Source organism: Amblyomma maculatum, chromosome 7 (assembly GCF_055883805.1).
Source record: "Amblyomma maculatum isolate TAMU_Amacu chromosome 7, ASM5588380v1, whole genome shotgun sequence".
In the NCBI taxonomy this organism is placed as follows: domain Eukaryota; kingdom Metazoa; phylum Arthropoda; class Arachnida; order Ixodida; family Ixodidae; genus Amblyomma; species Amblyomma maculatum.
In genome coordinates, this window is record NC_139350.1 from 24316945 (window position 1) to 24341095 (window position 24151).

Sequence of the window (24151 nt, forward strand, 5' to 3'; positions counted from 1 at the left end):
GTAAGCCTTGCTTCGGCCTGTTTTATCACAGCCACTTGCGCGCTCTGACCGGACATGCCCTTCCGTGCTGACGAACAAAACATTGAGAGAGCCAAGCTGGCGATGACTCTGTAGGGTGTACCACACTGTAAGAAATTTGAAGAGGAGAGGAGGAAAGCTTAGCCTGATTGCTGAGAGGAGTGGATATCTTCGCTGGTAAATATTTATCATCTATGCGCGGAGCTGAAGTGAAGAGCAATAGATTGGAACAGAGCATATCTTGTAACTATCTGGCGCGCATGGCTGCCGTCGTGTACAGTCACCCACCATTTGCATGGAGCAGATTTCTTCGGCAAGACACCCTCTGATTTTTATTCATTCATTCATCAAACAATTGTCGGAGTGCCTGGTTTAGCAATCCATTTTAGCAAAATCATCGTGGCTTTATAATACGCCGAGCGCAACCGACGTCTGTGTGTCGACTGGTACACGTATTGGGGAAATGGAGCACACCGAATAAAAATGTGAGAAACATGGTAGCTTCTAGTGCATAAAGAACCGCCCTATGACTACGCTAAGTGTTTGAAGGGGGAGGATAATTAACGGCTTGTGTCCTGTCACTTCATGGCGCAAAATAATTACGTCCAGTTTTTAGCGCATTCTACCTTCAAGTTTCATGCAACTTTAGCGCAGTTTCGAGCAGAAAGGTGCTCCCCTTGGAACGTTGGAGTTGATGAAGAAAATAGTAGATCCCTCTCTTTCTCCCGAAAAAACAACGAAGAAAGCAGCTAGCTACCTCTGCTGCTATTTGTGTTGAATTCGACAAATGGCGCCGCAGGCCAAATGCGCACTTCTAGCTCGTAAAGCAGGGATGATGACTGGGTCATAGCCGGTAAAGTTTATTTTCCGGACTGATTAAATGTTCTTCTCTTTCGAGATGTTAATCCTACGTCTAAAGATGAAGTTGTGAAGTAACTTTCCACTAAACAGTAGTCAAAACCCCCAGCCGATCTCACCCATACGGCTACAAAGGACAGATTCGATTATATTTGCAGTTTGAAGAATCTGTTCGATCCTGGAGCTCGAACTTGGGGCCTCCGCCTTTCGGTCGCTTTGCCACCGAAGCTAACCACTGTGGTCAGAAGTTGGCAAGGCGAGATGATCGACAGCTAGAAACTGGAATTGTGGTTGTGCAATGTGCGTTCAGGAATTCCCCAAGGCCTGAGTACAACGGAGATGCATCGTTGTCACTCACCTGGTGATGAATGAAGTCCCGCCCTAGGATGCTTTAGGTGTCGTGGTCAGCTTAGCTGGTACAGCAGTTGCCCCTGTTAGGCGATGACTCCGGGTTCGGGCCTTGAGCCATTTCTCCTTTGTCTGCGAAGAATCAGAGCATGCTGCTCAGCTTTCTCATGTACAACCGCATTCTATTTGAGGCTATTTATCGTTAATAGCATTGATCGACTATAGTTCTGCTAGACCAAGACCCAGAGCGTAATAATAATAAGCCTTTTAAAGAGCCGTTCCAATAACATTGAGCAGGTCACCGACAGGATCCAACGAAAGGCGGGCGACCTGTTGTCTTAATGCAGAGGGAGAGAGCATATCGATAAGCGGAGACAAGCTTGCTCCTTCTGTCTGATTTGTGGGGATAAGGAATGGATTGTGCCTTCGTAAATGAGTACTTACCTGCAGTTTGATGACCCAGCTCACACGTGTGCTTATATCGTTGGCGATGGGCGGCTATACACCATGCATATTTCTCCCTGGCATAGATGGTTTGCTTTAAATCTGCCATTAATCTGAGAACTCAGAAATCCCCTCTAAACTGCAGATTATTTTTTTTTTCTCCGCATGACCTGGAAAATTTATGCGAAGACGATGATTTTTTTATTTGTTGGTAGCTGTGCCTTTGTCATACATATTTCTGTCGAACAAACGTGAAAATGGGCAAATATAGGAAAATGCGTGCAGGGATAAACAGGGCATTTTGATAGACTGCAGCTATTTTCCAGCAGTTATTAGAAAATGACTGCTGTGTGTGTGTGTGTGTGTGTGTGTGTGCGTGTGTGTGTGTGTGTGTGTGTGTGTGTGTGTGTGTGTGTGTGTGTGTGTGTGTGTGTGTGTGTGTGTGTGTGTGTGTGTGTGTGTGTGTGTGTGTGTGTGTGTGTGTGTGTGTGTGCGCGAGAGAGAGAGAGAAAGAGAGAGATGAAGCGAAATCGTTCGGAAGCTGGTGGCCAGCGCAGCCTGTACGAGCGATCTTGGGTTAGGCTCGGGAACAGGAAGAAGTTGTAGAATGAAATATTTAGTAATACACACACTTTGTCCTTATGTGCAGCCCATGATGCAGAAAAACCGGTTGTGTAGACACTCGAGACGGTTATATCTCGGCGCGCTTGGCGCGAGTCGCATTAAATGTTTCTCAGCGCCCACAGATGGCGACACCAGTTTTACCGCTATCTCTGGCCGGGCTGCCGACCACCTGCCGACTGCATTTCGATGGAATCGGAATACGAAAGTGCCCGTGAGCTGATATTGCGGAGCAAGCTAAATAACTTGAAGTGGCTCATGTTATTTCTGAACTCTATAAGCGGTGTCCCTGATACCACGCATAACCCGAGTGAAGCTTCTAGCCACGTAAAATTGGCCAACACAGGCGCAATCGAGGGAGCGTTGACTGCGTGAATGCCAATGCTCGCTCGTGCACGTGCGGCACAAAGCACCCTTCTTGCAAGATCTGTACTGTAGGCTATTCTGCGCGGTAAGAAGCCTCTCCCGGCATTTATAATCGCCTTTTCGAAACATCGCGAAAAAAGCGGAAGTGGAAGTGGCACGTGCACAGATACGCGCACAGCAGTACATGCACCCATTTCAGCCTTTCAACGGGGTGCGTGGCACGTAACTATGAGAAACAATGCGACGGAACACAGTTTGCAACTGCGGATGTTGGCGATCCCTTATGCTCTGAGGCCACATTCGTAGCCCCCCCCCCCCCCCCCCCATTTTTTTTTCTTGTGCTTTTGAATGATGCGAGACGCTTCACCCTACTGAATGGAACTGCCCGGATATTACTCGGCGTGCCAAGTGTGTATTTTGGGGTTTTAGCTTCTCAAATTTACTCAGGGTACGAGGGACACCGTAATGGAGGGCTTAATTGGTGCTAACTTCGGGCACATAGCGACCATTAAGGTGCACTGATATTTCACAGCGCTCTCTCCTTTCTCTATATATGTTTTTCTAATTGTGTGCGCGCTGCTGATGCAAACAGCTCACATGCGCTTTTTGCGTATCATCTCTACCGAAAAGCGGCCGCCCGGTGGCTGGTTCGAACGTGTGCACTCCGGCATATTGCGGGGCGTGATCTTTACTGTAGAGCGTCCGTCATATGCACTTGCCCTGAATGCAGTGCTTCACCTGGGTCCGATGCTGTATTTAATGCTATGGCCATATGTTTGGAGCAGTGATGACTTTTTGCGGCGATGCTGCAGGTCTGCGCTGCCGTGTCGCGACCGGGGGCAGCTGACACATTCGTATATGACGCACCGTGATATCAGTGTCGTTGGCCGAATTGGCGAATGGAAACTCGCTGGTTCTCTCCCGCCGCCCGCAAACTCAACATGAATGTTGGATGGCGTGGCTTGTGATGACATCAGCACCACGGAACGCAGGCCGCGTGGCCTCACGCTGCGCGGTGTGTTGGTGGCGGCTGACGACAGCTTTGCAGCTACCTTAGTGTAGTCTCGAACACAGGGTCCAGCAGAGCTCCGTGCCGCCAGAGTCATCGCAACCTACATACACATCGAAAACATGCACATGCAACGCCGAATCTGGAACGTGCCGCATTGGTTTAGGTTAGACCAGAAATCGGAATCGGGGAAAGTTTAGTCGATGACACTCTGTAACGTTTACCTCCGGTGCAAATTTTGAACCTTTTGACAAAGGTGGATTTCAAAAGCGCGACTAATTTATTCCGAAAATCTAATGAAATGCAGCTGGCAGCCTCTGAGGGAGGAGCGACACAACGTCCACGAAAAGTTGGTCTGCTTTCTGTATACGACTGGAAGCACGAACGGGGCATCAGTAGAAAAGATATATAGACTTTGAACACACGGTGACGCCTCGCGATTTTTTAAGTACAGTTTGGCCACTAGCAGCATTGTTCAAGGGAAAAAAAAAAAAAAAAAAAAAACATTTTGTGTACTGAACGCTAAGTCTATATTCTCGTTATCAGATAGACGTAACGTATGCTAACGCACTACACGTATACGCCCAAAAATCATTTACCGTGTTGTCTTTCAAATACCATATTCGCATTCAGTCGTACTAGGAATATCAAGCTTCCGATTATATTCTTTCTTTTTTTTTTTTAGTTATTCTTCGCAGTGACTAAGTTTGCACTACAACGCAATTTGTAGTGCTATTAATTATACGGACGCTCTCTCTCCGGGTCCTCGTCACGAATAGTCACAGTTGTTTGAGTACTGAACCTCGTTTTCTACGTGAATACAGTAATTCGAAGGATTTGCGCTGTTGTCGTGGAGACAAGGTTGTGGCGATTTTTCACTTTTTTGCTGGTTCAAATGCTGCACGGTTCAGTGCACTATCATTTACTTGTGCTAAGCAAACCAAATACATCAACTTGTTCGTGGTCTTGCCTTCTGTGTTGTTTTTTCTTCTTCTGGTTGAGCGGGAAAATATCAGTTTCTGATTCGATATTCTAGATCAACTTTCTCGAATTTACGCTTACTCTATCAAGGAGTTTACTACGCCTACAACCCTAATCAATGCACCGAGTCGGCTATAGCTCATTGGACTGACTCTGATGTCGGTGGACTTCCGACAGCTTCCACAGCTATTGAGAGCGCGTGGGGGAGGCTGAGCACGCGATAAAGGGGGTGACTGTGTGCTGTTTTTCAAAGATATTCGCGTGCAACAGTGTACCGCTCTCTACCATGCTCTGTACTGATGTGGCAACCATGAACAGAAGAGATGAACATCGATGCAACACGGCTAACCCATACCGGCTTTCATTCTCTCCTACATGGCACCTGGAGTGTAACGCAGAGTAGTTACCGCCTCGGCAAGGCACAATCTGTTGTACCTGGTCATTCACCGATGTCGATGTGTTGCAACTTTTGGTGTGTAGAAAGGAAGTCTGGCTTATGACCTACTCACCGTTGAGCTGATGACGAAGCGCACTTTCTCCATGCGCCACTGAGGGTGTGCGTGGCGCAGGAGCGGCTCGCCGACCTTGAACCGAAGGTCGCTGAGCCCGCAGCTCAACTCGCACCGTCAAAGCCTGCGGCGCTGCATGGTCGACGCCCACCTGTAGGGGCCTCGCGGAGCGCTCAGGAGCTCTGGAAGCGCAGGCGAAGTGCCTGACTGTATATAATGCAGCCTACGAGCGCAGTGTTGACTATATTGAATAAGAGCTATGCATCCGTAATTAAGGAATGCTAAAACGAAACCAGCGTGATCAACTTCAGGGTCCTCTGATTAACAACTTCTGTTTAGGGATAATCGGTATGCGCCCGCGTTTTGGCGCGCCCAGGGTCTGTATTTCGTAACATTTTTTTTATTCTTTGCTTTGGTCCTGATAATATCAGAGAGGGTGACCCTGTTTACCAATCAATTGACATATCACAGGCGGCATGCATCTAGCCGTTGTTAAGAGGCAAAAGAATGAATATGCAAACTGTTGTAACAAAATATGTTCCGAGTATTGATTTAACTATAGCGCTGAACCAGCTTCGCTAGGTCTATCTTGTAGACTGTGCAGACTGGGCTGCCCTATATGCTTCACACCGACGGATGCTTTCTTTACATACACTGCCTGACATTTTGGACGAGCGTATAATTGTAACGCGAAGTTGTTTATCACCGCATTTCGCATTGCGTTAGGCTGCACCATAACTATCAATATATGCGCAAATCCCTCCTCGGCACGCTTGTTATTTTCTACTGTTTATATTTACGAACGAGCCCCATTGCATTTCTATAGCAGTAATCTACTGTGTGCGAGGGTAGGACAAACTTTACAGATTACGCATAGGCTGGGATCGGACCAATGGTACGAATAGCTAGCGTTGATCCGAGAAGCCACCGACTTACTGAGCACTCAATACTGTGTTGAGCGCTTTTCTCCCTCGTATCTCTCTCGGAAGGCTAGACCATGTCCTTCTGTGTATGTTCGGAACAAAGAGCACCTTACAGTATTTCACAGTTTGCCCCTGGACTTGAGTACAGAGGCAGAGTGCGTGGCGTTGCCAGTCAGCAGCAACAACTGGAAGTCGCACCGCGTGCAGGCTCCGTTAGGTATACTTTCAAACGAGAGTAGCTATCGCCCCCACACGACGAAAATGATCCACTCAGTAAAAGGAGCGGTGACTGTTTTTGTGCGTAGTGTCCAAATAGCGATGCTTATATCGCAAGAAAACGGTACTCCGATTTCCCGTTATATGCACCTACTTCGGTCGGTAGGCTGTGTCGATTCCATGTAACTCGTTTCAATCGAACTGTTTCTGCCTTTCGTCGTTCGCTTGGCTGATATTTTGCCGTTGTTTTTCACGCCATGGGCCAATTGGCGCGACGACTGAGTGAAAACAGTGTGTTGTAGTGCAGCAGTCTCAGTGGGCACCTCCATCGGGAATTCGCAGCTCGATACATCGGGAGCACTCCGCGTATAATTCGTCCCTTCTGCCCTATTCTTTCCCCAGCAGCAGTGCGACACAAGTTATCGGTCGTCGCAACTTTTCTAGGCAGAGCAGATCCATTGAAGCGAAAGATAAAGACTCGCCGGGCCCTCGTGGCATAAGAAGAAATATGGTTTATTGTATTTAACGGGCCCCGCCACGGTGGTGCATTGGTAAAACGCCCGACTACTGTGCCGCAGTACCCGGGTTCGATCCCGACCGCGGCGGCTGCGTTTCGGTGGAGGCGAAACGAAGAGGCGTCCGTGTGCTGTGCGATGTTATTAAAGATCCCCAGGTGATTGAAATTACTCCGTAGTCCTCCACTACGGCTCCTCTTTCTTTCTCTCCACTTTCACTCCCACCTTCCTCTCATCTTTTACGGCGCGGTTCAGGTGTCCACAGAAACAAGTGTGACAGATACTGCGTCTTTCCCTTCCTGTGAACCAATTATTATTATTATTATTATTATTATTATTATTATTATTATTATTATTATTATTATTATTATTATTATTATTATTATTATTATTATTATTATTATTATTATTAGTGGCACAAAGTGACTGAAGCTGTTAGGGAAGCCGTAGAGGAGGGCTCCGGAATTTTCGACAGCTGCATGGGGGTTCTTCAACGTGCACTGACATCGCACAGCACATGGACCTTTTGCTTTTCGCCTCCATCGAAGAGCTGCCGCCGCGGCCGCGATTCCATCCCGCATCCTTGGGCACAGCAGTCGAGCGCCCTAACGACTGCGCCACCACGGTGGGGCGCATTGCATGTCGTCTCCACTAACTCCGTTAACCTTGTAGTAAGGTTGAAAGTTGGGCGAGTTGAATCTTGTTGATATTGAAGGTGGCGCAAAAAACCAGCACCAAGGAGTAGAAGGACACAAGAGCATTTTTTCGCAACTAAACCATTTATTGAAAAGCACGGAATAAATACCCATCTTACGAAACTAAAACAAAAGAAAACAAACGTGATAGCATCAAGACATGCTTATTAACTAAGATAAGGTGCAAAAGCAAAGAGGCTCATAGTCACGAAAGCAAACAAAAGTTACCAATAAAGAAGGTGAAGGAAGCGACGGGAGAGATTAGTTCCGTGTGTGGTCTAGATATCCCAGTTCTTTTTGTGTTAAAGAAATCGACGGTGCGCTTATGCGTGTACTCCCTTGTCTTGAAATGTAAAAAGCCTCCGTGAAGAAGCGCTGAAGCTGCGAAGAAACGCTCGTGTTGTGTCCTTCTACTCCTTGGTCCTGGTTTTTTGCGCCATTTTCAATATGTCCATTAACCTTTACGTAAAAACTTTCGCACGTCTTACTCGGCTTAAGTACGTTAAAACCCTAGCATTTTTTTTTTTTTTTCAGCGCGACGTCCTCGGAAAAACAAAGCGAAATGCGGGCATAAACGAGCTAAGCTTTCCTCTTTGGAGGCCTAAGAGCCCTATGGGCATTGTGATTTAAACAGGCGGGTTTCTTCAACGTTGGGTTTCTTGGCGAGCCACGCCCAGGAAAGCTGACTCCTGCGCACTCACCAGTCTCGAACTGTAGCTTTGAGGCAACACACGACAGGTTTGAACGAGTGCCGCAGCGTTGTTGCTCGACGGACTCCCCAAGGACATACAGGTGAAATTCCTTAGTCAATGAACAGCTGTTGGAATTCTGCAGCGTATCCAGGACATGCTTCGGCGGTGACGAAGCCTGCGATAACAGAAAGCACTTCTGTATGGAAGAGGCGCCATGCAGCTCCGCGTGCGCGCTAAGTCTGTCACCATATGCACCCTTGCTAAGTATGTAATCTAAGTACAGCTGGTACCGGGATGACCGGGAAACGCGTGAATCCTAGGCAATGCTTGCTGTTCTCAAAAAAAAAAAAAAAAAAAAAAAAAAAAAAAGCGCAAGTGCTCAGCATAACGACTATTTGCTGCCTCACCATTAACAGTTTGCACAAGAGACCTTCATTCGTGAAGCGTTGCTAAACAAGCGCTGGTTGGTACTGATTTGACTGGGTTTTTACCTGCTAGGTGACCTTCCACAGGCCAAAATCATATAGGACTGGCAGTGGCAAGCGTTATATCAGAATATTCAGCCTTTGTGCATAGTTATAACTCACGCGTAGAGAAAACGACAGAGAGCAAGCAAACAAAGTGTGCCGTCAGGCTTGCGGGCACCAGAAAATACCTCTGAAGGTAGATGGGTTCAGCTAGAGGGTTCGCAGACCATAGGAAGCGTGTGTTGAAGGCTTTGCCCAGCACAATGCCATGGGGAGCACCGGCCGAGGTCGATGTCACTCCTCCGGGAACATCGACGAATTCGTCATGGGCCTCCTGCGATTTGAATAAAGTATAGTGCAAGGACAGGAAAGCAAGGCGCCGCTGCTGACAGGCTAGCTCATTTCATCACGAGAGTCATGGTGACTTTCGTACTGGCCGAGTAAATGACTGAAATTTCTGACACCCACGGTCGCGCAAATATGACAGGTGACGTGGCACAAACGTATTAAATGCGACTCGCCATATACTTGCGGCTGTCATTCGATATATCGACCAAAATGTTCTCAATTTACTTGAACACATGCATATTGCAGATATTCTAAGACTGCTTTCAACGTAAGCCTAGTGCAAAGGCTATAGAAGAGATGATTCGCCAGCCAAGCTGTTCGGAAGCTTACTCACTGAGAGCCCTTACCGGCGTGCGACCTACTGGCTCAACGTGATCACATTGGCGGCGCCGGGTGCGGCCTGGGTGGGGTTGGACCCTGGAAGATGCTCGCTCGGACGCCGTGGCTTGCTATCGCGGCACCTTGCCAGAAGCCACGGCGCAGCGCCAACCCGTTCAGCAATTGCGACACCTTGCCAGAAGCCGCGGCGTAGCTCCTACCCGACCAGCGGTGGCAAGAATCGCGGTCCCACACGCAGCTCCGAGCACGTTGGCCCTCGACGTAGGAGAAGCAAGGTGGTCCCTGAGATAAAAAGGCGGCAGCTTCGCCTGCAAGAAAGAAACGTAGCCGCTATCAGAGCACATAAACACGGTCACTTAGGCCTACACCGTTCGATTTGGCCACACGCGCCACGCTGGTCGTTCGGGTCATCACCGAGGATACCAGCGCTCCCCTCGCACGCTTAGGTCGCTGATATTTGCCACTTGTAGGCACAGGCATCGAAGCACTCCGCACTTGGTGATGGTCAGCTTCAGAGGCGTGCATGAGTGCCGGGGTGAGCCCATGGCTAGCCGTAACAGCGCCCGGCCCACAGGTTTCAATTTTGACAGGCAAATCGTTCTGGCGACAGCGGCAACCTTGATGGCACCTGCAGGCATGAGCAAAGCGGCTGCAGTGACGAGTGGCACTAGCGCAACCTCTCAGAAGCGTTCAGCATTACAGAGGGGTTCGTTAGAAAATCATCGTCGTAAATGATAATCCTGCTTCGAGCAAAGTGCGGCAGAAGAAGGCGGTTAGACGACCGTTGAAGGTTGCTGCAACACATACCTTGGTCAAGCAGCCCTCACGCTGTAGCACCTAAACGGAGTGCACAGCCAGCGGCACGAAGGATGTTGGGCGTGGCGATCTGAGCACCCTGCTCGCTGTTCGGGCGGTCGGGCTCTCCAAAAGAGGCATCGGTATGGCGGGAGAACCACTGCGTGGAAAAACACATTCGAGGAGTAACCTATCGTGGACACACAGACCAGGTTGAGGAGCACCTCTGACCGAAACGGTTTACATATATATACCTGGAATTGGTATTTCAATCGAAAAAAAAAAAAAACAGCGTGAAATTATTGCTAAGGAAGAATGAAATATACGAAGGAAAGCGAAATACACCGGTAGATACCCGAAACCCTGCAGCGAAATGGAACACTAGCACGAGCCACCTGACATTCGAGGTGCGGAAAGATGTTTCAGTGTCTTGTTCCAGTTGCTTTTTGAAACACTGCTGCTTATATGGTCACTTCTGGAAGTTTGTCCTTGTCCTTGGTGGTGTTGCAGGCCTTGTTTTTTACCGTGAAAATGAAAATAAAACGAAATAAATGGTTCTTCTTCTTCTTTATCGTCAACTTCTTCTACACTTTCCTCGCCGACTTCTTCTTTGCCTTCTTCTCCATAAGAGCCTGTGCTCCCTCGCCTCAAAGTGCACACCCACAACTTAGCAGGGGCCAGTTGTCCCTCAAAGGTAAAATAAACGTTTCGCGAAGGAAAGTAAGACGCTCTGGGCCCACGCTGTACTCAGTGGCTAGCTCTCTTTGGCGCTGGGCGTCGTAATGTATCAACAGCTTTGGCGTAGAACGAAGGAGAAGGAGAAGTGAAAGAGAAAGAAGTACAAGAAGAAGAAAAGAAAGAAGGTACTGACACTAAGCCTAACCGGGCATTTAATCGTCTTTTATTCATTTCACAAGGCTGTCGCGCATTTGGCAGCCACCACCTTATTCCTGGCCAGTTCCTCGTAATAGGCATGCTTTGTTCACCTCGGTGTTTAATAAAATCGAAATGGTAGCAGCACCTCGTAGTTATTGAGGTTCAGTGCCATTTGCGATTTTCGTCCCGGCAGATGCGAATTCGCAGCCGCTCGTGTACACAGGGGTGACCGCAGCTTTACGGCGCCGGCGACACCGTACGCGAAAATAGCGCTTCGTTTCGCGCAGCGGTATAGGGTGGCAAAATATGGACGAATGCAAGTTGTCTTGGCAGCTGGGCGTGTCCGAAGGGATTGAAGGCGTTTTATCGGTTGCGGGTGACTCCTTTGTGCTGGGATTGAGACGCTCGATCGGGGCGCCGTCGATCATTGACGGCGCAATAACGTAGAACTGTCGATGTCTTGTGAATCTCATTTTTCGTCTAGGGAGCTGAATGAGGGTCCGGGACTTCATTGTACGGCCCCGCCTTCGAGAGCGGCGTCTTAATTTTCTGCGAGGACCACGCTGTCGCAAGCCTGCGTTGCGGTCAACCACAATTAGGGAAAGCTAACAAAGCTGCTCTCAGTGATTATATTAACCAACTGCGCTCCACTGCTGTGTGTAAGCCCGCATTCGGGATGATTGTTCTCTCTGACACTATACAGCCCGATTGAGGTCTCGTAACAGGAGATCGAAGTAATGAAACTGAGGCCGCTAAGCACGATACTCATAGGTCGTGTCCAGCAGATCTTTAATCGTTACTCTGAGGCCTGGAGTTGCTGCTGAGTGAACGCATGATGGAACGCACGGAACGTGAGCGCGGTACTTCGACGGCTGCTGTAATAAGGCGTTTGTTTTATCGACAGGCATACCTCATAGCTCTCTTTAATGCGCTTCCCGTGTGGCGTCAAGTGCGTAAGTGTTGGACCTCGATGCTAAATTTTGTCCCGATTTTTTTTTTCTTTTTTTTTTTTTAAGGTGTAGACGGCTTCGTTATGACTTTTGCGGCATGCCGAGTTTAGGGAGATGGGTCAATTGCTTTGACGGGAACCAGAACGACTTAGAGGTATTGCCGGTCATTTTTCAGTCATCATTGAAGTTATATCCTGCCAAAAATTGATAATCGCGAGCAAATTTCAGGCTATTTACCGTAAAAATAGATAAAAGTACAGCTTTCGTGTTAGCGACATCTGCACATAAAATATACCGTTTATAAGGGCCTCTACATTTCGCTGTCTACATATGTTCAAGCAGAATGCATTGAATTCTCGTATCACATTCCTCTTTGTTCCGTTTCTTTCAAGTGTTGTCTTGAACTAAATATCTGGGCTCGTGGGAAAAGAAAAATAAAATACGATGTCTGCAGTAATGTTGTTATTCCTGCTTCAAGTGGCATTGGTTAGTCACACACGGCTCCGATTTGATGCACTTATTGTTGTTGTTGTTGTTTTTTTGTACCTTCGAAGAAAAGCACATATATCGGGAGAAGGGGGGGGGGGGGGAGGGGGGGACACACATGTTCTTGGAAAAACAATTTCTCTCTCCCTTCAAGAAGTTTTCTCATTTCGTTGATCTCTTCGTCGGCGTCGACTGCCTTTTCTTTCATCGCATGCGAAGGTCGCAGGGCTAGCCAGCGGTAAGTCGACGTTTAACAACAGCGCGTGTGAGAGCTCCGCGGTGTTTCACAAGAAGCATACCGTGAACTTTGTTTTTTTGGCACCTGTTGAAATGGGACACGCCCACGCCGGGCTGTCAGCCAGAGTTTGGACCACGCGCCTGGCGCACGAAGACGACGAAACGATTGGTGCAATTTGATTTAGGACATTTTACACAATTAAACGTTCGGTTCACGTGTCCAGAACGAGTGGCGTTAGTTGCTGTCTGAGTTTAACGCCTCAAATGTTTATATGTGTAGCCCCTTGGTGAAATTTTCATAATTTATATGCCGGCTATATTTAGTGCGACGAAGAAGTGGTTTCAGCGAGGGCGCTGTTCGCACGTTCGAGGCGCAGCACGCGCTGCACGTTTCCTCGTGCGGCCCGCCGACTGCCTTCCCCAGACAGCGGCTGAGCTCAGACCGGCTCGGACGTTCGGTCCTGCCTGCCTGCACCAGCGAGCCTCTGCTGTCCGCAGGCCTTCTCAGCACCCAGCGACCCGAGTCCAGGCGGCCCCCCGCTCTCTCCGGCAGCGGAGCGAGCCATTCCTCGGTGCTCCAGACCACCAGGAGCCCCTGACGACCACCATCGCCCGCCTGTCAGCCGGCTCGCACCACCATCGCGAGCCTGGATTGAGCGGGTCGCTGGTTCGTTGATAGGCCCAAAACGACCGGGCTGCTGTCTGCGCCCGGCGCCAGGTGGTGCGCCACGACTCGCTCCGGGATGTTACACAGTACGTCGTCGGGCACGGAACTTTTGTTACGAAGTCAGCACTCATCGCCCGTCCACAACCTCAGGAAATCGAAAATCACAATGATGGTGGCAGCAGGCCTTCTCGTCCTCGTTGTGATATCTGTGGCGCTCGGAGTTGCGATGCGACCGCGCTCGGAAAGGCAGGTGGACTTTGGCTTGCAGCATCCTGCTATGGCTAGACTGGCTTTGGCGAACTTCTCGTTTGACACCATTAACGCCTCGTTCCCGGGACCCAACGGACCTGTGCCTGCGTCGTCTTCTAAGCTGGACACTCCTCTACTCGGATTCGTGCTTCGAACCGTCAACGGTTCCGGCTTGCATCGGCCGGGGGATGACTACGACGAACTGGACAAAATTTAAAAGGCAACGTCCAAGATCCCACCGCCGCCCTGTTTTTTTTTAATTTTTTTTTTAGAAGGGCTTGCAAGCGGAGCAGCGCGAAGTCCGGAGAGCCGTCAGCTTCCAGAAAATAAATGGAGCCTTTTTTTTTTTTTTTTCTCTCAAAGTCCCGTCTGATTATTCACCTAGAGTAAGAGGCCGAGACCGCTAGAGTCCGCCTTCAGGGTAAGCTTATACCCTTATATCCCCTGTATCTGGCACTGCGCCAGCCAGCGGTCTTTTGCTGAGCCAGTGCCGATATGCGTAGATCCCTAAGCGAAGTAGCTGAATATTGGAATCTTCGTTGCTATGCTTCTGTTTCTGGTAGACGTGGAGAAACAGAATTGCGTGTTTAGATGGAAGCCGATAGCGTCAGGCATGAAATTACGAAGGCAGTACTCGGGCCACCCCAGTTAGGACAAATGGAAGGCTCAATGAACGGGATTCAATCAGCACAATGTGCGCGCTTAATATCCCGCTTGGTAGTTTAATTTTATGGCTAACTGAATGAAATCGGAGGGCGTTTCAAATAGGACGCAGTGTAAAAAAGTAAACGACTTGGGGGGGACGGAAGCGTGTGCAGAGTCATTGCTCGTGTGCACACTTTATTCTCTTGTCTTCGTCTTCTGTACAAAATCCCGTAGTTGTTTCTCGGACGTATCATATATTCAACCGATTCCTCAAGTTCAGTCTCTGAAATATCTTGGCGTCATTTGTGTTGGCGAACTTATCCAGCTGCAACACATTACGCATATTGCGTCGAAAGGGCTTGTACCGTGAATTCATGTTGCGTAGGTTGGGCAGTACACCCAGTCGGGAATGCGGTGAGATGCGCTTTGAATGATTCACACATTCCATCTCCTACTAGTCTTTGAATTTGGTTCTGTATTGTAATGAGGCTGATGGTCCAAACAACAAATCGGAAAAGAATTGGGAGGTATTGAGGGGATAATCAGCCAGGCAGCTTCGAAGAGGAAAAAGAATATACAACAATGAAAGGGGCATAAGATGATGGACGATAGCACGAGAAATATAGGATCACCTTCTTCTTCTTCCTTGCTAAATGGCACATGCCCAGGAGGGGGATTGGCCAGGGTTTAGTGTGAACAGCCAAATGTACTGCATACTACTGGATTACACATGCTTACAAACTCCCTCTTTTGTAGCGAGAGCTATACATTGGCCGCAAAGTCGCATTTTCGCTGTGGTGCTGGTCGCGCCGTGGCGGTGGCCGAGTCGTGGTCGCACCGCTTCTACATCATCTCTGTCGACCTACATCAGTGGTGTAATACTAATGACTGATGGCTAACTAGTCACTAACCAGTGCTAATTAGTGACAAACTAGTCACTAATTAGGCTGACCGCCGAAGAATTGACGCGTTTGAATTGTGGTGCTAGCGAAGACTCTTGAGAGTTTCTTGGACTGCCAGAAGATCAAATCAGTCGATATTGTCGACCATAAACCCTGACTGCTCATTGGAGGGTCAAATTCTAAAGTTAAAGCTCAGCTACTTTGGCCATCTGATGAGAAGAGAGGAGTCGCTGGAGAAAGATTTGATGTTGGGAAAGGTTGAGGGTCGCCAGAGAAGGGGTAGGCAGCGAACAGGATGGTTAGATGGCATCCTCGAGGCACTGCAGATGAAGTTATGTGATGTTAGGAAGATAGTGAGAGACCGGAAGGCGTGGCGTGACATGGTCCATAGGGTCACGAAGAGTCGGACACGACTGAATTGAACTGAACTGAGTCACTAACCAGTGCCAACTAATGACTAACTAGTCAATAACTAGTACTAATTAGTCATTAGTAATTGCAATGACTGGCTATGATGTTATCGCATAGTGACGTCATCATGAAGTCACATCCGGTCATGACGTCACGACTGGTGATGTCACCAGGCGATTCACGCATATACGAAATTGACACCGCCGGGCGTTCGATCCAGGCTTCCGCACGGCGTCATTCATTTGGCGCTTCCTCGAACGTCGCACCACACAGCCTATAGAAGCAGATTCAGTGCAGCAGGCATCAGCGGCGTTTCAAATTGGTTTACAGGAAAGAAAACCCGCAGTATCTGTCAGAATTTTCAGCGGACACTTTAACCGAGTCGTGAGGAAAAGGAAGAAGGTGGGAGTGAATATAGCTAGGGAGAAAGAGGCCCCGTAGGGAAGGGCTTCAGACCACCACGCAATTTCTCTTCATCGCGCTTTAGTGGTCCAAAGTGTCCCCTATAGCATAAATAAAGCTGTCTCTCATTGCTAAACATGAATGATTACAAGAAGCTTAGTCAAGGAAACCTACCTCTCGCTACGTATATCCTGGCATAGCTGAGCTAAGCCACTGCCATTTCTTTTTCTTTTGCAGCGCTTTGAGCGTGTCTTGGGCTTCCCAAGTTTGTAGCTAACAATATGCTGCACCTATATAGAAGCTCACAACAATGATGACGACAACCACAACAAGCGCGAGCTGGAGAACGCGCCCACGAGGCCGCAGGAAGCGAAAAGGGGAAGTAAAGCGGATGTGTGGCAAACGCTTTCACAGATTCGGAGGCCTCATTGCGGATAGCAAACGCGCTGTTCGCTGGTTTCCGGCGAGCGCCAAGAAGCTCCTCTCGTTACACTGTCAACGGGGAGATGTCCTTTCAGCTTTAGTACACCGCTCGAGCCAGTTGAAATTGCTTTTTTTCTCCCCTGCATGTTTGGACTTTCGGCACGAGAAAAGGGCGAATGTCACCAGGAAATTAATTCCACATCTTTTGGAGGCGCCTTCTCTTTCGTCGGGCAGAGAAATGTTTTCGAACGTTTTCTATCGTGCTTGCGGCCACGTCTTTCTGCACCTTGGTTTCGCAAAGCTACACAAAGATTCGGCGATTGTGATTATATACGCTGCACCGGCTTGTGAGTGAGCCTTTTGTTTCAAGAAAAAGTTATGAGTAAGACTTGTCCTTCTCTCAGTGATGGAACACAGGTCAGTCGCCTGCACAGTAAGCGAGGGCCTTTGCTTTCGGGAAGTGCAATACCTTGAAGATGTAGGAAGCAGGCACGCAGCTTCGAAAGTTGCGACCCGTTCTTTCGTTGTCTGTTCTAGCTGGCCACCTTTTATGTAGTTCAGCATCCATGTGATGCAGAGCCAACAACAAGTTAAAGGCGTGCTGAGGTCGATCTTCACAAGGGAAGCGCTCGCACTTCATGAGAATTGCAACTGCATGATTGCGACTCCCAAAGAGGTAACCAATGGTCTCTTTTCCTGCCAGCTTTAGTTTTCGACTTTAATACCGGGGAAAGAATGTAGAAACAGCCGCATTGCAATTTCGAATCCTGAGGAGGTAGAAAGCCTGTTTCCTGCGCATTAAAATTGTGTGGTTTAATATTCATACAAGTAAACAAAGCTCGGTTCTCTCACAGCTGGGCTCACTATGCTTATTGCGTGCACTGGGCGAACAAGACCTCATACTAGTTCAGGCTGCTCCTTCAGGAGGCTAGTTTGCGTTTAAGCAAGTCACGGGGCCAAGTGCAAACCTTCTTTCGCGCCACCTTTTCACTCAGTCACAAACGGAACATGGTCGGTCTCTGCAGCAGGGGATTCGTTTCGATGGAAGTGGAAAGCAAGGCTCCCGTGTCGAAATTTCCAGAGCCTTGTACTAGGGCGTCTCTCATAGCCTGAGTCGCTTTGGGACGTCGAACTTCACAAACCAAAACGAGTATATGGAAGACATAGTGAGAAGTGCGTTTGAAATAGTTGAACTGATTTAGGCCAATCGCCCTCTCCTCGGGAGGTGCCTAAGGGCAAACAAGATGCGTACACCATTGCCGTTTCGCTGTGCTCTGCAGCAAGGAGACCGATTCCAGTTTAATTATTGTGCCTATTCGACTAAGGTCAGGACTGCACTGTTTTATTCGTGGTTTTTGGCGTAGTACGGCCCTTAGAAGAAGGCGGCATTTTTCAGTTCCATATTATATCTTACACTGCGGAGTAACTACTCCATTGCGCCGTACAGACTGACGCTCTTTGTCAACGTTTCTGTATTGCCGTCGCCGCTGCTTGGCTCAGCTCCTCGCGATACTCCTAAATGTAGTCATTTTCGGTTCCATCGGTGTCAGTTGAAATTCATAGAGCTTCAAGACTTTTCACAATTCCAGTCAACACAGCACGCCACAACTCATAATGCGCGAGCAGGCGAGCTGCGGTGATGCTTTCCTTAGCCGTCCAGTAGGCTTCACATCGTGTAGGTATCCGAGAGCAGGCTTGTTGATCCTACATTAAATGGCATACTTTAAGGTGGCAGTAATGGTCGCAGCAGGAACCTGCCGTCATCTATCAGCTGTACGAGGAGCGTGATACGCAAGGAAGTATATACAGGCATCAAATATTCCATTTGCAAACTGTTTCACGAATTCTTTGTTCCGAAGTTTTTTTCTCTCTCTCTCTCTCTCTCTCTTTTGGAAAGGGGGAAAGCGATACACCAGCGATAGTGCGGCTCTTCGTAAAATGTTCGGAGTTTCCATATTCTCTGGCTCCTGCTTCTGATCAGAACTTAAGGTATATCCGATTGATTTACCGATCGGATCCACTGCAGGCTCGTCCTTTTCAGTGTAAGAACTGCTTGCCATTTGGGTGCTACCGTAAAAATGTGCTTAGTCGCAGTTTTCACAGCAAATATCAGCCGACGATAGCAACAGCCCTGAGCAACTGCTGTCCTGTGAACACTTTGTGGCATAAGCATCTTTTCCTTCGTTCCTCCCATGCAATTTGTCCGAAGTGATAAAGAGAACTAAGCGTACTGGAAGTCATAGAGCGGAAAATTATGAACTGGTGGAACAAAACAGGCCTACTACTCTAGCATGTCGATCTTATCGATATAAGGCTACTTTGACAGCACCGGTTGTCAGAGCAACAGCAGAAGCAGCCTGGCAATGGTATCCAGCTTCTGGCCACAACGTCGCGGGATCGAATCCCAACTTTAGCGGCCGCGTTACGGTGGAGGCGAAATGGAAAAGGCGTCCTTGTGCTGCGCGATGCTAGTGAGCGTCAAAAATCAACTCCGGCGTCTTTTCTTTCACCCCCCTCTCCTTCATCTCTTCCCTCACGGCCTGGTTCGGATGTCCCCCTGATTGAGATTAGGGCTTTTACTATGCGATTAGCATTACGGCTCTGGTTTAAATTCGCAAGTTGAACGTTGAATTCGAAGTGACCTGTTGTGACGTAAACTGCAAGCGAGCGAGTGCGTGTTCGAATGCGCGCGGGAGCGTTGGAAGGTTGTTTCACGCTCGACAGATGGCGCCAAGTTTCCATAATCGATTCTAGGCGCGCGCATCGAGGCACGAGGCCCTCGCCTCCGCCTTGGCTATCGCGGCATTCTAAGCAATCTTTGGTACTTTCGCGGGCACGGTTGGTTTAGTTTATGGGATTTAACGTTCCGAAGGCACTCAAGCTATGAGATATGCCGTAGCCTCTTGGAGGGCTCCGCAAATTTCGGACGCGGGCATCGAGGCATTCTACAGCAATGTGAGCTTCCTGTCCGCGGCCTGGAAAGTGATTATTTAGGATCGGCATGTCAGGCATGCGAATTGAAATACGTAGACTGTAGCCTGTTACTCACACTAGTGCGGCACTTATGTAACTGTTGTCTGCAGTTTTGAAAGTTTCCAGAAATAAAATGAAAGATCACTTCCTTTCCATCTCTGCCTGTACATGAAAAACACAATTGTGTTTTTCTTGCAGTAGGCGGCCTTGTGCGCCTTACGATTCTTTACGCCGCGGTACAAGTTCGCTACCCATTACGCCCCTAGTCTATGGCTGCTTATCTTCCCATGTTGCTAAAGGTCATTGCTGTGGGCATTTTTCTCTTCCAAACATTTGCTCAAGAGTATGCGCCTCACCTCTCGCTGTTACCTAATCGTTCGGGTTTCTGCGTGTCCCGAGCACCAGCTACTAATACACTCGGTCTGGAGAGTTTGATTGGGGCGAGGAGGTTTCGGAGGAGTTTTTCTTGGGCCAGCAGCTGGTGGTTCGAACCGAAGGGAATTACGAAGGGAGAGGGGGGCATATTTGCCAGTGGTTAATTTAGCAGAAGCGCAAGACCGATCATGCTTTCTTTTGCAGCGGATTCGGGCTTCCGGTAGACAAAACAAACATGAAACAGAAATCGGAAAGAACGTAAAATTAGCTGAGAATAGCACCCCCCCCCCCTCCCCCTCCTCCATTCTCTACTCCTTATTCCCAGGAATACTCATAAATGTCTTCCAACAGACCGTCAAAGTGGCATTCCGACTTCAGTTCGCAGTTCAGCACTATGGCAAACGAAAATGCCCATTCACAAAAGCGGAAAACGCAATCAGATGCAGCGCAGACATAAGAGAACCAACTTAGCTGTCCCCTGGCATTTGAAGCCGCGCTCAGCTTTTGGGCGTCAGCGCCAAGATTCTGTTTTTCGAAATTCTGCTTCGCTCTTAACGCGGAAGTTGCAAACGGGTGAAACGTTTCGCTAGTGAATGCCTTCGTTAGAGGCTACTGTTGGCAGGCGCCTCCCTTTCGTGAGGCGTTTTTTTTTTTTTTTTTTTTTTTCCTAAAAATACTCATCGTGGTGTAACAATGTTGAAATGGGCTTGACGTCTTCCCGTCTCTCTATTTTTCTTCTTCTTCTTTTTTTTTTTTTCCTTTGTGTGGTCTGAAGACCTCTTTGCCCCCGCGCTCGTTCACAATATGCTATCTCTGCTCTTCTTGAGAGTCGTATTAATTTTGCACGTCTTCCATCTTCAACCATTGTAGCAAAGGTGACCAGTATGCAGAGGGCCTACTTGGGTCGCATTTCATTTGGCTATTTCCAGAAATTATTACAAGGAGTAATTAGTGATCGGAATTCTCCGAACGTGCGCGATTTTTTCAGTGCGTTTTTAGTGCGTTAAAAGCAAATCACTCCAGCATTTCCCGACGCTTGTTTGCAGTGCATTTCTCCTGACCGGTGCTTGTTGGCATGGCTGGATCACTGATTGGTTGGCGATGCGCGTGACGTCACAACGTGGGCAGCACTTTTGCAATGGGAATCGATTCCACCGGGACCCTTAATTAGGCCCCTATTGAAACACAGTACTCCTACGTCATGCAGCCTCATCCGTGCGGCTTGTATATCGTGGGGATTTATGCCCATGTCAGGTGATCTTTGACATAACAGGGCAGATTACGACTGTAGTGAGCCTGCGCGACCAGACCCCGAAACCAAAGTAAGGACCGAAGTGCTCGGGCACCTCATTTGGCATAACTATATATACGCTAAATCGAACGCTGATTTTTTTTTTTTTTTTTTTTCACTTTGTACAGCAGCTGTATAATGTTATTTTATGACCTCGGGCCTGTATACGCTGTCACGTGTTTTACAACTTTTATTGCGGGCATATAAGGGACAAGCTGAGCTGCTTATTAGCCTCGAAATAAAAAATAACGGGCGCCCCAGGACGAACGCTAACCCGACAGCTGTGCCCCTGGCAGCGATGCACTGCTTCGAGGCGTACATTGAAGCCCTCTGCCACATTCTGCGACGGTGGTAGGATGCAGAAATAGTTTTAAAATTTTGGCGCGAAGTATATCAACACTGAACACATTAAAACAATTCCAAGTTCCGTTACATATGTTCTAATGCATGCAGCATACATTCTAGCGGATCCGATGAGCACATTATTTCGCCCGCAAGGGCTTGGGCATCGCGCTTACAAGTCTGAGGTGTTAAGAAACGTGAGCTAGCGAGATTCGATACTATATACCTGGCCACACTGGAGCGGCAGTGGCTGCGCGCTCTCTCTGAATGCATTCGCAGTGTTCCTGCGGTTTGAAAGCAGCCTCTGGGTTTTAGTTTTGTCCATTGTGTCGCATATAAGCACTTGAGGACTTCGTGGAGAGGACTTGATGATCGTGCGTAGAACGGATTATAGCTTGCTTTGAGTGTTTAACGTATCAAAGCGGCAATGAGGAAAGCAGTAGGGGAGGGCTCCGGAAACTTTGACCAGCTGGTGTTCTTTAACATGAACTCTCATAGCACAGTGCACAGCCACCTTGCGTTTCGTCTCCATCGGAACGCGGCGCCGTGGGCGGAATCGAACCTGCATCTTCCGGATCAGTATCGAGCCCCCTAACCACTGCGTCACCGCGGGAAGAACGGATCATACATACTTTCAACAGTTAAGGTGATCCTGAGGACGATGCGTCAAAAAACAGGCTGTTATCATGGTAACTTCTTTTCTAAAAGTGGTGGTCATTAAAAGGACCCCCACATTCCCAACGATCTCTGACGAAATACAGCCGAATCCTGTTATATCGAACTCGGAGGGGATCGCGTTGTTTGATATACTGGTAACTGGACATATTAAAAATAGAAATAGGCAAGTTATACCTTCGTACAAGGGCGAGAATATATTGAGCCCAAGCTAGTGACGCGATTCTTACAGCGACACGTTTGGCTGGCGTACACCGCTCCCATCGCGTTGCTAGACCTAAACAGCTTCGCGCTTAGTTGGAGCAGCGGATGACTTTGTCTTAGTGTAAGCGCAGAGACACGCAGCTACAAGCACCGCGGAAATATTTTTCACCAAAACTATACTCGCCCTTCCCTATAGCTAAGGGTCTTTGTCTCCTCACTCCTTCGCAAAAAAGCTTTCCTCTTCTTTTGCTAGGTCGCTCGCAGGAGAAAATGCCAGTGAAGAAAATTTCAGCTCAACATCTTTCAGGCGATGACTGACTAAGCGATTCAAAGCGACGTAGCCAGTAGCCGCGGCGCTTCGACAGAGCCGCAGGGCTGAGCCGGGATCAGGGCAACAAAGCCTCCCAGTTGTTTTCATCCAAAGCTGGGCCGTTAAGTCTCCCGTGTATAGCCTGCGCAGCTGCGCATAGTTAGCGTCTTAAGACCGTGGCCTAATTAGGGACGCTTTATTTATGCAGCATGTCCATATCCCGCGTCCGTCCTGAAAGAAGCTATAGATAGAGAACTGCACATATATAGGGACCGCCGTTATCCTTCGGCGCTACTTCGCACGTAGTGGAAGATAAGCTGTTAGTAGTAGATCAGGCAACTACGCTGAAGGTGTTTTCTTGAGCCAGGCCGGTCATTGTTATGCATAATTCTGTGGCATATATGTGGGTAACTATTTCGCGACCATCAGCACGTGCCCTGACGATTGCCGTCGAGCCTAATAGCAATACTGGAGGGGCTATATTAAGTGGTTTATAGTCTTAGGTATGTAGTGTTACCTCTGCGAGCACGCTGCAGCAACTTCGAGCACGCACCATGGCGACCCTTGAGCTATGAAAAAAAAACAAAACAAAAACATTAAAATACGAGCGACATGTAGACATAGAAACAATATACTCTATACGGAGTGGCAGATACGGTTTATGGGGTTCAACATCTCGGAGCGACTTAGGCTATGATGTAAACTGTAGTGGAGGGCTCCGGATAATTTCGACCACCTGGGGATGTTTAACGCGCCTGCGCCGACTTACGTCACGCTGTAGCTATGTGACGTTGGATTAGCATAACATGGCGCATATAATTGCATATAATGCATGATATATACATGCCACATCTAACGGCGGACAGCGGCAGCGCAACTTCGGAAAACAACAGAATTCATGTGCTTACTGAAGCGAATCGATAAGTGTCTTGTCAGCACTACACGTAACCAATGTATTTTTGCTCCCTCCCTCCCTCATTCACTCACCCACTCACTCAATCATGTCCAGTTTTTTCGGACACCAACTTTAATTTTGATGCAACTTGAATATTGCAAGATACTGTTATGTAAATAATGAAGGGAATGCTCCAATGCTCTGGTGCTAAGCACGATATTTTGAAATCCTTTATTCGCATCGAGCGGTGAAGACTTCTGCAGAAAATCAATGTGGAACACTTTTGGTGATATCAATAACTTTAATCGAAAAAAAAAAAAAAAAACTACGAGACTGCCGATGAGATGTCTGCGAATATATTGATTATTGTAGACGAATTTATTGTCATATGCTACATAAACGCGCGTTCATAAACACCTTCCCGTTGACAAATGTGCTTGTAAAAAATATTCCGGCTGTGTGTTCCGTCTTTATTCATCGGGTAATTATTTATTTCTTTCACTCGCAGTCGTGGAGAGCTCAGCAAGTGCTGGTACATCCTCCTCTCCGGATCCGTCTTCATCAACGGTTCCATGTATCTGCCGAGGAGCAGGTGAGTCGGAGCGCACCATCGCCCATCTCTATATACCTCTTACACGGCCTCCTGAGGAGGCGTAGCGCAGAGGAAGGCATTCAGCTCGAGATTCGAGCTCAG

General features: G+C 48.3%; 1 protein-coding gene across 7 annotated transcripts in view; it reads left to right on the plus strand.

Annotated features, from left to right (window-relative positions):
* Nucleotides 1–24151, plus strand: part of LOC146182824 (rap guanine nucleotide exchange factor 6-like) — a 582921-nt gene that overhangs the window by 82945 nt on the left and 475825 nt on the right. For all 7 annotated transcript variants that reach the window (XM_084608931.1, XM_084608930.1, XM_084608929.1 and 4 more), the window contains exon 4: nucleotides 23966–24049. In XM_084608931.1, coding sequence (XP_084465057.1) covers nucleotides 23966–24049 — 84 coding nt within the window. The remainder of the gene's footprint in view (nucleotides 1–23965; nucleotides 24050–24151) is intronic.